Source organism: Rattus rattus, chromosome 14 (assembly GCF_011064425.1).
Source record: "Rattus rattus isolate New Zealand chromosome 14, Rrattus_CSIRO_v1, whole genome shotgun sequence".
NCBI classification, from domain to species: domain Eukaryota; kingdom Metazoa; phylum Chordata; class Mammalia; order Rodentia; family Muridae; genus Rattus; species Rattus rattus.
The window spans coordinates 12,360,097-12,376,410 of record NC_046167.1 but is presented as its reverse complement, the minus strand read 5'-3'; the positions used below and the strand labels follow the sequence as shown (position 1 = coordinate 12,376,410).

General features: G+C 41.4%; 1 protein-coding gene across 1 annotated transcript in view; it reads right to left on the bottom strand.

Annotated features, from left to right (window-relative positions):
• Positions 1-303: 303 nt before the first annotated feature.
• Positions 304-16,314, bottom strand: part of Upf2 (UPF2 regulator of nonsense mediated mRNA decay) — a 90,849-nt gene continuing 74,838 nt past the window's right edge. The window contains 5 exon segments of the mRNA XM_032885264.1: positions 304-428; positions 1,404-1,545; positions 6,986-7,153; positions 11,511-11,609; positions 11,855-11,956. Coding sequence (XP_032741155.1) covers positions 304-428; positions 1,404-1,545; positions 6,986-7,153; positions 11,511-11,609; positions 11,855-11,956 — 636 coding nt within the window.

Sequence of the window (16,314 nt, the reverse complement as noted above, 5' to 3'; positions counted from 1 at the left end):
CACTGGACTCTAGCCCTGAGGGCACTGACACTTGTTCTACTTTTTGACAATCTAACATATATAAAAATGATTAAAAGACATTAACTCTGAACACTACAGCATACACTTTACCCTTCTTTTAAGAAAGTGAATAGGCAGGAATCTAATACTTCTCATTGCCTCTTAAGCTACTTTGTGTTTTAGCAGCAATGTAACAGGCTTCAATAAAATTAAGCTCTATCATTGAGTCTAATGGTAAATTCTTATTTTGTTCACCAAAGCATCATAACAGACATTTGTTAGGAAGAAGCGAGTGAAGGTTGTTTACCTCCCACCAGTCTTAAAGATTAGATCTGCATTAGGTGCTCCCTTTGGATGTTGGTAACGAGGCCGCCGCTCACGATTAGTGTTTGCTGGAGCTGGGCGCTGTGCGAGAGACTGCAACATTTCTGTGGTAGGAGCGAAGAGGAAAATGCTGTTAGCTCTGGTAAATATATCTCCACAAGGCAATGAAACACCAGGGAGAGCAGTCTATTAGTCCTTGCATGGAAGAAGCTGACTTTCAAAGAAGAACGTTCTATAGGCTAATGGTTATGAAGTATTAAAGCATGAAAAAGCAAAGGAAGTGACTGACAGCTTTGACAGCTACCTAAAGCTCTCTAGGACAGCCCAGGGTGCTGCTCCTCTGCAGGTGCTGTCTGTCCTGTTTTCCATCGGCAGCTTTCACTGGCCTTGGGCCTTGGTTGGTCAGCAAGCCCAGGGCTCTGCCTCCCAACACTGGGGTTGCACACTGGCTTTTTATGTGAGTGCTGGGAAATCTAACTCAAGTCCTTTGCTTGCATAGTAAACAGCACGGTAAACACTTTACAAAGTGAACTTTATAGCCCCAATTTCCCACATTTTTATTTTTATTTAAGTTGATAAGATTTATCTTTATATCTGGTTGTTGTGGTGCACCCCTTTAATCCCAGCACTTGGGAGGCAGAAGCAGGTGGATCCCTAAGTTGAAGGCCAGCCTGATCTACAGAGCAAGTGTCAGCATAGTGCTACACAGAGAAACCCTGTCTTGAAAAAAAGAAAAGGAAACATTATTATTAATTTTAGCTCTGTCCGTGTGTGGGTTATGTGTATGTTAGTGCAGACAGAGCCTAGGAGTTGTCCCCTGGAGCTGGAGTTACAGGCAATTATGGAGCCGCCTGATGTAATTGAAGGAACTTAAACTCAGGTCCTCTGGAAGAGCAGTGTGTGCCTAACTGATGAGCCATCGCTCCAGCCCCTCTCCATTGTTAATAAGTGATCTTTCTTTCTTTCTCTGAGATAGAATTTTACTATGTAGTCCAAGCTGTCCTCAACAGCCTGCAGAGTGATGACAGGTAAGTGTATTATGGGCCGCACTACCATCCCTAGCCTGTAGCTCTCTTTACCTTGATAATCTTCTTGTTCTTGTCGTTCGTTGATGTCTAAGGTGAGCTTTTTCATCCTCATCCTCTCCTCTTGTTCTGCTTGTTGCTGGTTCCAGTGATTTGCAGCAAGTTGGGATGACATGGGCACATTGAGAATCTTAAACTGGAGGAAAAACAATACTGGAATAAGAAACAGCCTGATAAAATGGCAAGGACGGTTAAATAAATGAGTTTACAAAACAGTACTATCTGTTCTCCACTGTAATCCCATCTGTTAAAACCTGTGCTATTCTAAGGAGACACAGTGTTATTCTAAGTCTAGCAGTGGATGGGAACTGGAAGGCTAGCAAGGTGTGACCGGCCTCATGAACAGCAGTGCTCTGGACGTATAACCTAGAGACAGGATCGCCCTGCAGACGTGTTGTATGTGAGTGAGCAGCAGCGAGACGAAAGCACATTCCTTTCAGCCCTACTTGCCTCCCCAGCTAATGGGGAAACCTGACCACCTCCAGCACACCGAGCACTTCTTTGTTCTAAAGACAGATGTGACAGGAGGAAGCAGGGTGACACAACCGACACAGAATCCAGGTCCCTTTCTTGAAATGCTGGTGTGTAGCAGGATGTTTCTAGCTGAGGAATGCACATGGCAGACAAACCTAGATAAAAACCTATTAACTAAGGCCCAGGGTCCCCTGGGAAACTCTAGGTGAACTATGATAATCAGCTATGCATAAAACAAAGTGTTTCATAACCTAAACTCTGTGCACAGCAGTGTGCATGCTTCACACAGGAGACTCGTCTATGACTGGATGAGGCACGGTGAAGAAAGGCAGGGCTCTGAGAGCTGTGCTCAGCAACCCAGATCCCTCTCCGCCTGAATCATGCCTCCAAGGAGCTCAGCCATCACAGTCACTGCTAAGGCGTAACACTGCACAAGGTCTGATTCACTGCCGTCTCACTTGGAAACTCGGCTCTTTGTATTCCTTCAAGTCTCTATCAGCATTTCCTTATGATGGGACCAGTCAGTCAGCGTTCCCCTCAGACGGCAATAACATGGGCATGACACACAAGGTCAGACATACTGCATGTACACTGCACCAACTGTATTCTGTTTTTATGACAGCAGATCATATCGAAATAAAATATATTAAGTTAAACTAAGTAATTTTCTAACCCAGGCTGAGATGGCACAATAAAGAATAAAAAAACGCTATTGCATTTTTAAAAATTTTACTTAGTTTAAAAACAAACAAACCTGATTTCTTTTTTTTTTCTTCTTCTTCTTTTCTTTTTTCTTTTTTTCGGAGCTGGGGACCGAACCTAGGGCCTTGCATGCTAGGCAAGCACTCTACCACTGAGCTAAATCCCCAACCCCCAAACCTGATTTTTTTTTTTTTTTTTTTTTGGTTCTTCCCCGGACCGAACCCAGGGCCTTGCGCTTCCCTAGGCAAGCGCTCTACCACTGAGCTAAATCCCCAACCCCCAAACCTGATTTCTTAATGTAAACAACACACCAGTGTCATACACCATGTTTGGGAGGCTGGTTCTCTTAGTCATTACACTTCCTGGTCTCAAGCACTAAAAATGTATGGAGATTTTTAGAAGGAAATGGCCCAACTTACAAAATACCAGAACAAGGTAGCCAATAAGAAACATACATAATTGGTTTTTTTTGATCAATTCTAAAATACTTTCTATTACATTTAAATATTCAGTAAAATAGTACCATTTTCTTTTTATTATGTTCCTGTGATAAAACCTGAAATTTCTTCTCAAGTTCAATTATGACAAACTTAATTATACTGACAGTATACTAATAAAACAGTACAAAGGATTATAAAGAAATTTTCACATTGAGTTTGTTCTCAAAATGTATTTAGTATTTGTAAAACTAAAATTATCTTTATTAAATTTTATGACCTCTAAGAAACTATATAAAAGGAAAAGTTCTCAAGTACTGTGTGTTTAAAAGAACTTCTTTAAAAAGTAGGAATAACTTTGCTACCTCCACCGAATACCTTCAGTATAAACCAGCTTGGAAGAGGGGCTCTCCACAGCGAACAGGATGGGAGGACTGAGGTCACTCGAACTGAGCTTCTGAGGCATGGCGTGAATATGAGTAACATCGGGAGACTGATGGTGCTGCTTTCAGCTGAGTTTTACGTTTCACTACATTTTAAAACTACATACGCATACATAATATAAAGTGATAGGATACAGTAAGTACTAATTATCCTAGTAAAAAAGTGCAATAAATCATAATTCCTTATGACTACTGACTGTAACACAGTGGTTTTCCTTCCAGTATTATGTGAAATATACTTTGCCTTTTTCAATCATTCATTTTATTTGCACCTTTGCTTGTGGGAAGGGGAGAAGTGCATGCTGGATCCCTAAGAGCAGGAATCTCAGGTATCTGTGGGACCCTGGTTTGTTATATGGTGCTTCAGACCAAACTCTGATCCTCCTGACTGTATTGCAAACACTCAACTGTTGAGTGATCCCTCTAACCCCGACTTTATAGTTTTAAAAATAAAATATGCTGACCTACATAACTGAGCTGTATGTTACATGTTTTACTTTACTCAAATTCATAAATATGTAAATGCAAAGCTTGTCACTGCTCTCCTCTTACGTCTCTGCACCCACCCACCTCACCGGTCTGCTTTTCCCACCGTTGACTGTCACTGTAAGGCTTCTCTAAACAAATGTAGTACAAAGAAATCTTTCACTGAAGTAAAGAACATTCCTATACATCACTACACTTCACACTTGTAGAAAAGCCACCGCTCCGGAAAACAGAAGACCAACTGCCAAAAACTAAATTAAAAAAACAAAACAAAAAACCAACAGAACAATATAAGCTCTCTTATTCAGACCACAAGATACCATGATGTTTCTTTAAATAATAATTTTCCTGAAACTGGCCTTCAAATTAACGACCCTGTCTCAGCCTCTCAGAACTGTAGTAAGTGTGCATCACCACACCTGGCCATAAGGTGCATCTTGATTTACTGTTAGAGCCTCCATCCTGTGTAAGGACTAACCAGCGTGGGGGAAGTTGGTGACAATGCACCCTTATGTACACCTGGATATAACAAAGAGGAAAACTAGTATTGTACAGCTTTTACTCAGAAAAGATAAGTTTCCTTTGAGTTAATAAAACTAGAATCCAAGATACGTGTAAATACATTATGCAGTAATGCTATGCAGTAATGGGAATCAAAAAACACTTCTTATAGTTGCTCAATACTGTCCTTTACGCCGCACCTCACCGTGTGTGTGTGTGTGTGTGTGTGTGTGTGTGTGTGTGTTCGTGCATGAGTGTCTGAGTGCCCAGAGAAGGGTGGGAGGGAGTGAAGGAAGTATTTAACTTTACCACACTGACTTTAATGTCAGTCATGGTGTAGTCTTTGCTGGCCCTATTGTTTTACTATTATTGAAGCTATTTTACACTCTAGCCACCAAACTAAACGTATAAGGTAGGGCTTTATCACCCCTTAGTTAAACAAGAAATTACAGACGGGAACACAGTTACTCATCTAGAAATTAAAAAAACAAAAAACAAAAAACAAAAAAACCATGTATGTAGTCTCATAACACAAACTCAGACCAGCTGGGATCAGCACTGTGGAGGGTGGGTGAGCACCGGCAAGGTCCTTCTGAGGGCAAGGCCCTCAGGCTTGGGGTAGGGTGCTGATGGCTATCTTAATCTCTCCTTGTTTTCCTACTGAAAAGGAAGGAGGGGTGTCAGGTCTTAACTTAGTGGGGGTTGTCTTTATCAAGGGGCAGGCCCTCAGCTCTCACAGCCTGCAGAATAGCTTGACCGCCAAGAATAGAGACTCCAGCCCGACTCCTGGAGGTGGAGAGTCAAGGCTCCTCTCACTGTGTAGGGAGTATGTTAAAGGACTCATCCTGCTTATTCCCAGGGTTTGGGTACTGGCACCCACTCTGGAGGTAGCTACCTCAGTTTCAGGCTCTGGTGCTCTTACTAAACAGGGCTGAGGGCATGGAGGGGACAACCCACTTTGAGCCCCAGGTTCAGGAAGGGCTCCGTCTCAGCAAGTGTATGTATAAAGGGAGTCAGTCTTTATGTGGGCTCCCATGTGCTGGCACTGGTGACTGAGGATGGTGCCGCAGGGCTGCTCTTTGTCCTCAGGACAATTCAAGGCTGAAGCTAGGCTTCAAGGACCTGGGTGGGTACAGAAGGTGGCCCTCTCTTCTCTAAGTGACAGAACTGGGCCTCAGCTACTGGATCCAGAGGGGGATAAATACGAAAGACTAGCAGGGAGGCAAGCTGGGCCTAGGGTTATGGAGGAAAAAGGGACAGAAAGGCAGACATCCAAGATCAACGTAGTGTTTACCAGGAGCTGGCCCTGCTTCTCTCAGGGATTCCTACTCACCATTATCCTCCTCATAGGATCTTGTTTTTATTCAGTGTGTGTGCATGTGAGTGTGTGAGTGTGTGCGTGTGTGTGTTGAATGGACACTGTCCCTGCACCCACTGAGCCATCTCACTATGCTGGTCTCAGTACTTTAACTGCAGATACTTCTTTCAGGCACAGACAGCAATCACTAACGCCACAGCCTCCCTTCCTGCTCGTCCCTATGCCTGTTGTCTCCTTTCACTTGTTTTATGTCCCTCATCTTCCCAAGCCAACACTGTGAATTCCTTTACTAGACCAGAATGAAAGCTCCAAGAGAGAAGAAACTACTTAGCTTACGCTCTACGTAAAGAGCTTGGCATAAACACAAATAAACCAAATGGTCATGTGAGTAACATGTACCCACCTAATTAGCCCTGACTCCCTGTGACAGCTCCTGTAGTTCCTAAATGCTGGCACATTTTTCATTCTAATACATACCATTATTTTATATATCATTAAGACAAAAGTGAGTTATAACATGAATTAATGAACCTGGTATCAGAAATGACAAAACATAAAAACAGAACTGATACGTGTGCCTGCAGGAGCCGTTTCTGACAGCCAACCTTCATCTTTGTATAGCATCTCAGTGGGGAATAAGGCCCATGAGGACAGGTAGGTATGCCGCTGTGTGTCACCTATAGTCCTAGGACAAGGACACGTATGTTTACCAGTGCATAGGTGATGCTCAGGAAACATCTGCTAAATGAATACATGAATCCCTAAAACAATGGCCTAGTAGCCAGGGACATGATTTTGAGAGACCATATGTTAACATACAACAAAGAAAGAAAGAGTAAGAATGTAGGAGAAGGTGTGGGGCCAGATAACAGATTTCAGAGAAAATTGAACCTTGGCACTCAGTCCTTCTTGGTCTGTCTGTCCATCTCCTCCTCTCCCTTGCCCTGCTGAGCCTCCTTATATAGTTTTCTACTTAGTCAAGTAATTTATATGTCCTTACAAATTATACACACTCCGACCTTAGAGGTCCTTCCCATTAACACACCAATCACTGCATCGTCTCACACACATCATGGGTAATATTTCTACCACTGACTACTCTTAAAGTTTCCATCTCTTTTTGTAGGAAAAACCAGTAGCTTGGAATTTACTGAACAAAGCAAATTCTCACACTGATAACCAGGTTAGCTGCACCTGCACAGGGAGAGAGCTTACCTGCTGTTTATTGCCTTTCCTTGTCAGCATGACAAACGGCATCGTGTCTGCAGACTCTGTCTCTCCTTCCCCCCCACCAAGTGGGGGACCTTTCCTCAGCTGGCTTTTGAGATGCAAAGGAATAGCAACATCAAGTTGGTGTACTTTCACAGATTCACCACTTCGCTGCTTCAAGACAGAAATGTAAAAGTATATAAATATTCTGAAACACACAGAGAAATATAAAGATAAACCGCAAATGATTCATTCGACATCATATTTCTTAAAACACAACCTTAAGATCCAGACTGGCAAACACAAAACAAAGAAATATTTCTCCTCTCTGCCTAAAAGTCTCTGAGTCTGATGACAAGGAACCCTGTGGTTTGGCTTGTTTACTGCACCAGCCTCCATAGGCACACAACACTGTGGGTCCCGCAGACTGAGTTCTTCAAAAGCATTCTGTCCTCCCTCGCATGGCTTTGTAATTACAGAGACTCTGTGAAGTCTGACTCTTCCACGGCACACACACAGGTGCTCCCTAACACTCAAGAACAAATGAAAGCTATAGCAATCACATTAATTTCTTAGTAGTATCAACTGATTTTAGCATTTATAAAAATTTTCCAAAAAGTTAATTGCATGAATCTTCACTGAAGACATTAAGTCTGGAGGCAGTAAGATTAAACACAGTTAGCCCTGGGGTTTGGGAGACAGCTCAGTAAGTAACGTGCAGGCTACACATGCATGGGAAGCTAAGTCTGGATGGCTGGCACCCTCATAAAAGGCTGGGTAGAGTAGTATTTGCAGTCCACAGGGACCCAAGCTTGGATGGCTGGCACCCACGTAGAAGGCTGAGTGGAGCACTACTCGTAGTTTGAACACCAGGAGGCAGACAGAGGGAGATCCCAGGCAGGGGCTCACTTTCAAGACTGTGTACGCCAATCTCTAGGTTCAAAAAGTCATGTGAGGAGTGATAGATGGAGACGCACAATGTCAATTTTGGTGTGCACACGGGGGGGGGGGAGATTGATTTAGTGTATCTTCGGAAAGCTTAACTTTTAAATGAGACATGCACATCAGAGGGGTCACCTGTTTGGAGTATGCCTAACTGGGAGAAGGCAAGTGCAGGGATTTCATTGAGACTGAACAGAAACGGGACGTATGAGACCATTAAAGACTTAGGGTAACTTCTTCTAAGCAAATGGTAAAATACCAGTTTTGGGAATGCAGAAAAAAAAAAAAAAAAAAAAAAAAAAAACCAAATAGGGAGAACAGATGCCTGAAAGGATGTAGTTAGGTGGGAGCCTACATTATGCTAACAACTGTCTAAACCCTAATGAACGCAGCAGGCTGACTCCTCTGAGGTCTCAAAACTGCTTTTCTAACATTTAAATCTTCTTTTGATACAAACTTTATATATTCAAGAAACTTGCCCATCAAGCAAAACGGCCATTTTACTGGTTTTTGTTACAATTCATCAGAACTGGCCTGAAGTAGTCTCAGATGTACTAGGTTTATAAGGATCTTTAACTTAAAAAGCGAGAAGTGCTACGGCAGGTAAATATTGACCTGCAAAGTATTTTTAAGTTATTAATGACGAGAAAATTAACATATTCTCTTTGTATTTTGTTTTTACATACAAAGGGATATTAGTGTCTGTACTAGTTCCTCTATTTTCTCTCTCCGTGCCTCAGCCTGAGGTGCAAGCACTGTTAGCAACAGGCTGTTGCTCCCCTTTCCCTTACACATGCTAACACACAAATACTCACACAACTACTTCCGAGCAAACCGTCCTGTACTAAACACAGAACTCATTTGCAGAGTCCAGAGCTTTGAACATGTCCAGGTAACACTGCATCACACACCTGTGTCCCCAACCCTATTATTATTATTGTTGTTGTTGTTATTATTATTATTATTTTACTTTTGTGAGACAGGACTAAACTCACTAAGTTGCCTGTGGTAGCCTTGAACTCATTCTGCAGTTCAGTGGGCCTTAACTTTGTGATCTGCCTGCTTCAGCTTCTGAGCAGTGGGGATTCTAGGCATGGCACATACTGTCCTTCCCGATCCTATTCCTGGGCATCTTTCTCTGTGAACATCATATACACACGGGGTGGGCAGCAGATATAAACGCACACACATCTCCTTATCTGATTCTTCATTGATAGGTAACTCACATTTATCACTGATAGACAACCCAAGCTTATTTGACATCTATTTTGCACGGTTTTCCCTAGGTGAGTAAGAGAGGAATGTGGGACCTGTGCTCCAGTGTATACACAGGTCAGAGGCCACCCTGCTCTGGCTGGCTCACTCCTTCCCCCATGTGGGTCCCGGGGAAGAATTCAGACCATCAGTTTGGCAGCACTGCTTTACCTGCTAAGCCATCTCAGCAGCCTAGGAGCGAGAGATGGCTGGATCCTAAGGATATGAATCTACTCATGGAGGCGCAATATGATGACATCATTGACAAGTAATACAAACTAAGGAAGTGAAACCTTGCTGAGGCTTTACATGAAATGTGCTTTCTAGATTCACGTTAAAAGGAGTCCCCAGGCTGGGTGTGGGTGCTAGTGCATGGCTTTAACCTCAACACTAAAGAGGTAAATACGGGCAGATCCTTGTGAATTCAAAGTCAGTTTGGTCTATAAAGCAAGTTCCAGGCAAGATCAATCCAGCTACACAGTGAAACTCTATCTCAAAACAAAATCCCTATAAAACAAAACAAAACAAGTTCAGTCCCCAGCTAGGAGTGCTACTTTGGGAAGTGTTTGAAATTTTAGGAGGTGGGAACTTGGAGGAGGAAGTGAATTCTGGAGAAGGACCCTCTGAAGAGTCCCTGGCCCCTTTCTGTGTCTCTCCTTCCCCGCCATTATGAGGTATGCAGTCTTTACCACACACTCCTATTACCTCGCCTCAGGCATAAAGTAATGATGGACTGAAATTGGGGCCAATTTTCTCCCATCTTGGACATCTTTCTTCCCTAGAAGTTGTTCTCTCGAGTGTCAGAGTGACAGAAGGTCTAACCAACACAAGCAGGACACTGGGGGCACTGATGTTATCAGGAATGTGTCTTGTCTCTGTCCCCTTTCGGTTTCCTTGGGGTGATAGCTTCCTACACTATACACTTCCTTCATGATGCTTCTGTGCTATGTAACAACTGAAACAAAGATACAAAATGAATTCTTCTATTAAACTATTTCTTTCAGGCATCTGTCACTGCAACAAAAGATCAAACTCTTAATCTGGTCAAGCACCTAATGAACCCTGTTCACTCCACCAACTGCAAAGCTCTCCCATGTCTCTCTTTCCTGCTACTGTGCCTGCACATTATCAAAACAGTTGCCTACACAGGCCTTCTGTGTTTGCAGTCCTGCCTCTGTCAGAACTAGCTGCATATGGGACTTGCTCTTCCAAGGCTTCCATTACAGTTCTCTGTTCTTGTCACCATTTGTCTGTAGATTATGTTCACCGATGCTAAGCCTTTATTTAGTTTTCAAAGGTGAGATATTTTCTGTCATAAGACCTCTGAAATTTTCTCCACTTTTCCAGAATTAAACTTTTTTGTATGTGTGGATATTCTGCCTGCATGTATGCATCTGCGCATCGCTTTTATGCCTTGCTCCTGTTGAGGCATCAGATCCCCTGAATCTGGTGTTACAGAGAGTTGTGACCACCATGTGGGTGGTTAAAATTGGACTGAATTGACTACCTGGAAGAGTAGTCAATACTCTTAACCACCCAGTCTTCTTACCAGCCCACTTCTAAAATTCTAAATTTAAATAACGCCATTTGACCAGCTCTATTTAAAATTTGTGCTATTAGAAATGTCTTTTCCACTATCCCATCTAAAGAAGGATCTTCCCTTTCTATAACCCAAAACATTCTATCCTTACCAATGATCACAATTTAGAGTGTCTACACAGTGGTTTTTAAGTATGCATCCTCTCTGAGAATAAGAACGTCTGTGTTACTACTTGTGCCTCACCTTTTGTACAAGGTTAGTCACATGCTAACTTCTTCAATAATCACCAAATGGTTACTGACTCCATAAGCTTCTTCATGGAAACTGTTTTATTTATCTTGTAGAACATTACAATTATTAATTATGTTTATTTGAAATGCCTCTAAAATGGTAAGACTCTTCAGGCTAGTTTTGAAAGCACACACATGTAATTTAAGCGCACAGGAGCTGAGGCAGGAAGACCGTAACCTGAGGTCTCTGGGATAATTATCATTTCAGCCACAGGCGCCTGCCAGCCGTCCATCACTGGTGCTAGGGAGCGAGCTGAGCACGGGAGGTGCATGCCCTTAAAAGCGATCGCTCCCAGTCTTACCGTAACCACATTTGCTCTCACTCTCTCATGAACTGTGAACTGGGATTTGGAATACAAGGCAGGACATGCTGGCAGTCACATGTGTGTACATTAGGGAGTAATGGGTGTCTGTTTACATAAGGGATCCTCATATCAATCAGAATCTTGTATGCCTCAATGGTCTGTGTTCCAAAGAGTTGTCAAAATAGAGCAGTAATTCATACCTGAAGGTTTTCTAGCATCATTTTGTCCAGAGCTTGAATGAAGTCCTCATCTTCTACACAAGGAACATGCTTCAGTCCGCCTCCCTTAATCATCACCTCCTTATCAAAGGAAAAACCACAACTCATTTTCACTGTAATGTTTCTAGGTCAGGGCCTTTCTGTATGATGATGTGGTCAGCATAACCAAAGGTAAAGGGTATAAGAACTTGTTACCCAAGGGAAAACTCAAAGGGAGCGCCCATGGAAGCTACTCTTTAAAATCACAAGCAAAAAGGTCAAGGACTAAAATTCAAGTACTCAAAACCACCACACAATTTGGAAAAAACAAATGCTGTCATACATACAGCATTCTCTTCGTCAGTCTCATTCTCCTTGTTGGAATCTGTGAGGTAATCTGTATTCTCTTCTTCCTCCTCCTCTCCCTCGTCTTCATCATCAGAACCCTCCTGAAATGACATCAAGAAACAATCAAACCCTTCCATAGGGTGCTTTACTTGCCTTATGAAGACGTGTAGTCTACTCACTCCTCCCTTCCTTATGGAGTCTGTTTAAAATGAATGGTAGGACAAGTCAGAAAGCCAACATTTCCTACAGGCCAGGAGCTAAACCACAGGTCAAATGGCATATAAGGCTTCTGCATTAACGTAAATTACACGAGAAAGGAGTTCCTGAACCTTTAGTAGTTCTCTCTTCTAAGAAAATTTCTCACTGTATTTTTTAATATTCATCTAATCTACAAAGTTCAAATTTAAAACCACCAGTTAGAAACCGAGATAGAGCACTAAGTTTTACAAGGTGCTTTAGTGTAGGAGTGTTCTCTTGTCCTTTTTTGTTCCTATTTTTTACATTAAAAACAAAATAAAAATCCAATCTGCAGCTCTATTGACCCACTGCTTCTGAACAGACAGGTTACTTTACTGCCAGACATGAAATTCATTCTTAGTTTAGCCTCCTCCATGAGTGAACATACATGCTAGCCTTTTTCTGCCTGTTACTTCACCTAACACAATGCCCTCCAGCTCCATTCATACAAATGACAAGACAGCATCCTCATATGGGAAAATTAACATTTCATAGTGTAAGCATGCCATATTTTTATATATACCATAGAAACCATCAAGGTTTGAGGAGACAGATTTGATAATTACTAATCTGATCACTACATAGTATATCTGGGTATCATAAACCATACATTCCATATATATGGTAAATGAGGTGTCAATAAAAGTTTTAAGTCCACTATGCTACACTCAGCTGCTTCCTGCTGTACCAAGGCAAGTGAGAAATACTCCCTGAGACCATGACTTGAATTGGTGCTACTGTCAGCTGTGTGTATGTGGAAAATGGTTCTAAGTCCCAAAGATATACCCCTATACAAACATCTGTAAGGTTTTAGAGTTCTACACACAAGATTTAATAAGAAATACTACAGCCATCGAGGAACAGTGTTTTCTGCCAAGCCTGCAGACCTAGGCTTGATCACTGGAACACACAGAGTATATGACCGCCCCATGTAAGTGCCGTGGTACACATGTATGCCCATACACTCACCTCTAATAAATACTAAGAGCTAATAAATTAAAGCCTAAGCTTTATTTTCTAAATAGTTTTCTACTTTAAAATTGAATTCACAAATGAAGTTCTTAGCTATGCATGGTGCATATGCTTTTAATAAATCCCAGTACCCAAGGCAGGATGGTCAGGAGTTTGAGAGATGTACTGGCAAGTTTCTTTGAGCCAAGCTAGGGTGACCTGGGAAGAGGCAACCTCAGTTGAGTAACTGCCCCCTTCAGACTGACCTGTGAGCATGTGCTCCCAGGTTATGTAAGAAAGTAAACGGGCTAGCCAGCCAGCAGTGTACCTCCACCATCTCTGCTTTATTTTCTGCATCTAGGTTCCCCCGTGATGTCCTGCAAGCTGTACCATGAACTACACCTTCCTCCTTCCCAAGATGCTTTTGAGACTATGGTGTTTATCACAGAAACAAAATACAAAGTAGGACAAAGGTTCTCTCTCAAGGTACACAGTAAATTCAAGAGCAGCCTAGAATACATGAAACCCTGTCTCAGAAACAAGCAAGCAGACAAAACAAGAACCTAATCTTAAATCCCCCCCTGAAGAAAATGCATCGTGTGTGTGTGTGTGTGTGTGTGTGTGTGTGTGTGTGTGTGTGTGTGTGGTGTGGTGTGTGTGCGCGCGTGTGCGTATACACGTATATAGACCTATTTTTGGGGGGACCAGGTTTCTCACTGATTCAGTTAGAGTAGGTGGCCAATGATCTTCAGTCTCTCCACAGACAGTATTACAGGCTTCTCTGTGTGGTGGTGGAGATAAAATTCAGGTGTTCAAAGGTACTCTGCCAAATAAGCCATTTTCCCAACACCTTCTCCCCATGAATCAATTAATACGCAAAAGATGCTTCTTATTAAAAAAATTAAACTAAGTTAAACTAATTAACAAAACCCCTTTTCATTGCTCAGTCAATAAGCTGTATGTCAGGACTCTGAGGGAGTGAATAATGCCGAGATCACTTATATACCTAATACAAGGTAAGTGCTACACAACACTCACTGTGAGGGCACGACTAAACAGGTCTACATCTGCTTGGCAAATGTATTACTCCCTTGAGTATTTTTAGGGTATGAATAGTTGAATGCATAGATGCAGAGAGCCAACTGAACAGAATGCGTTCATTTTCACACACACACACAAAATAGATCCGTTTGTCCTGATCTCCCTATATAATAACATAATAATGGGTAAAATTAATGCACCACAAAACCTTAGCTAAGTCAAGCAGGAGAGGGATACAACAACAACAACAACAACAACAACAACAACAACAACAACAACAACAGCCCATGTTGTAACCTGGCTCTGCTACTACTATAAATGTGGGCAAATTACTTAATCTATTTGTAACTTAAGTTTCTCACTGACATCAACTGTGTTCACAGGAAACAATCATACAGACAGAGCTCCTACAATAGTGACTAGAGTAACAAATGTCAGTAACTATTATTGTTACTGTAACAATGAGTTTTAATACTTTCTTTTGATAAATTACATGTTGCAGAAAATTGCTTTAATACACTATCTACTTAATCTTCAACAGTTATTTGAATTTTACACTGATATTTAAGAGAAAATATCCTGGTTGGGAGCTGCTGAGACATAAAAGAACCAAGATGGGGCTGGAGAGATGGCTCAGTGGTTAGGACTTGCTGTTCTTGCAGAGATCCTGGTTCAGCTCCTAGAACCCACATGGTGGCTCACAATGGTCTGTAGGTCCAGCTGCAAAGGCCCCAGTGCCCTCCTCTTATGGCACTGCACACACGTGGTGTGCATACATATATGTAAGTAAAGCACTCATACATACAAAAGAAGAACCAAGCTGAAAACAGAACTGTAGCTCTGTGGGGACGGGCATTGAAGAGCTGAGCCCAAGGCTATATGTGTGCTAAACAGATTCTCTGCCACTGAGTTAAGCCCGTATGGTGCCCTGCTGTTCCTAATTAGTTGAATTCTTGCCTTTTCTTTCTCCACTGGAGTAAATAGTAGAATACTCCCTCCCATGTCTAGTACTCCACACACATCTTTCTTCTTCAATAATTTCTCTGCTTCTGTTTGGAGGATAGCTATGGGGAACAGTGACCTTGGATGTGAGGAGAGGTAAAGCACTCCAATCCTACTCTTGCCAAAGTCAACCCATGTTTTTCATAGAGCCATGCAACTCCTCCAACTGAACGTTCTGTTTGCTTTTCTCCCTAGCAGAGATGTGTCCTGTGCAATGGTTCCTTTTTGACTTGAAATACAAGTTTAAAACAATAAGCCCTTCCAGATACAAAGTTCAATACTGAAAACAAAGAAATGCATTTAAAAAGAAAAATATACCTCAAAGTCTTCACAAGAAAGTTATTTCCTATTTACTGAGGATGTTAGATTCAATAGACTTTGATCTAATTAGTACCACAGAAAAATTCAAAGACAATAAGTCTCAAAATCTAAAAGGAATCGCTCTCATTTCCTTTTGTTATATAAAGTACTTAGCAAGCCAATTTTATATTTCAGAATTTTTCTACAGCAATTTCATTTTGAAAATGAATCAACAGAAAGTCCATCCATTATGCTGAAACCAATTATGGAAACATACTCCAGCTCTCAATTGTTAATATATCTATTTTAAGGGAGCTGTAAGGTTCCAAAGAAAAAGTAGCAGCACATAAATATTTAAAAGTACGTTCCTGCTGCCTATAAATACTAGCCAATTATGGAAGCCATAGAGTACTGACTCTTCTGCTTTTCCCAATCATCCATTTCTAACTAAATGACTTGGGTAGTTAAATCACGTGAAATATCTGTTAGCAGCTAGAAAATCTACAGGCTTAAAGAAAACATGGTCTGACAGATTTCCACTTATACCGTAGGAAATCTTAATTACCTTAAATTGCTGGGTCCATTCCCTTTATATCTAGATAGAGCTTTAAAAACATCTATTGTGACCCATTAATATTCTTTTAAACACTAAACTGTAAATTCTCTAAATATCTAGGTTCCATATACTTAAACCAAAACGTTACAACTTAAATTCCCTAAATATTTAAGTATTAATTATAAGTGTTTTTCAGTGTTTAATGAAAAATCCTACTTCTAAGCTACCACACCATCCTAATTGCTTTAAGCACTCAACACAAAAAGTTATATACACTAATGATTTTATAATCTGGAAGTATAAAGAGCCATGGAATAACTTCAATTTCTGCATTAAATTTTACCTTCATTGTTACTCCACCTTACATTTATC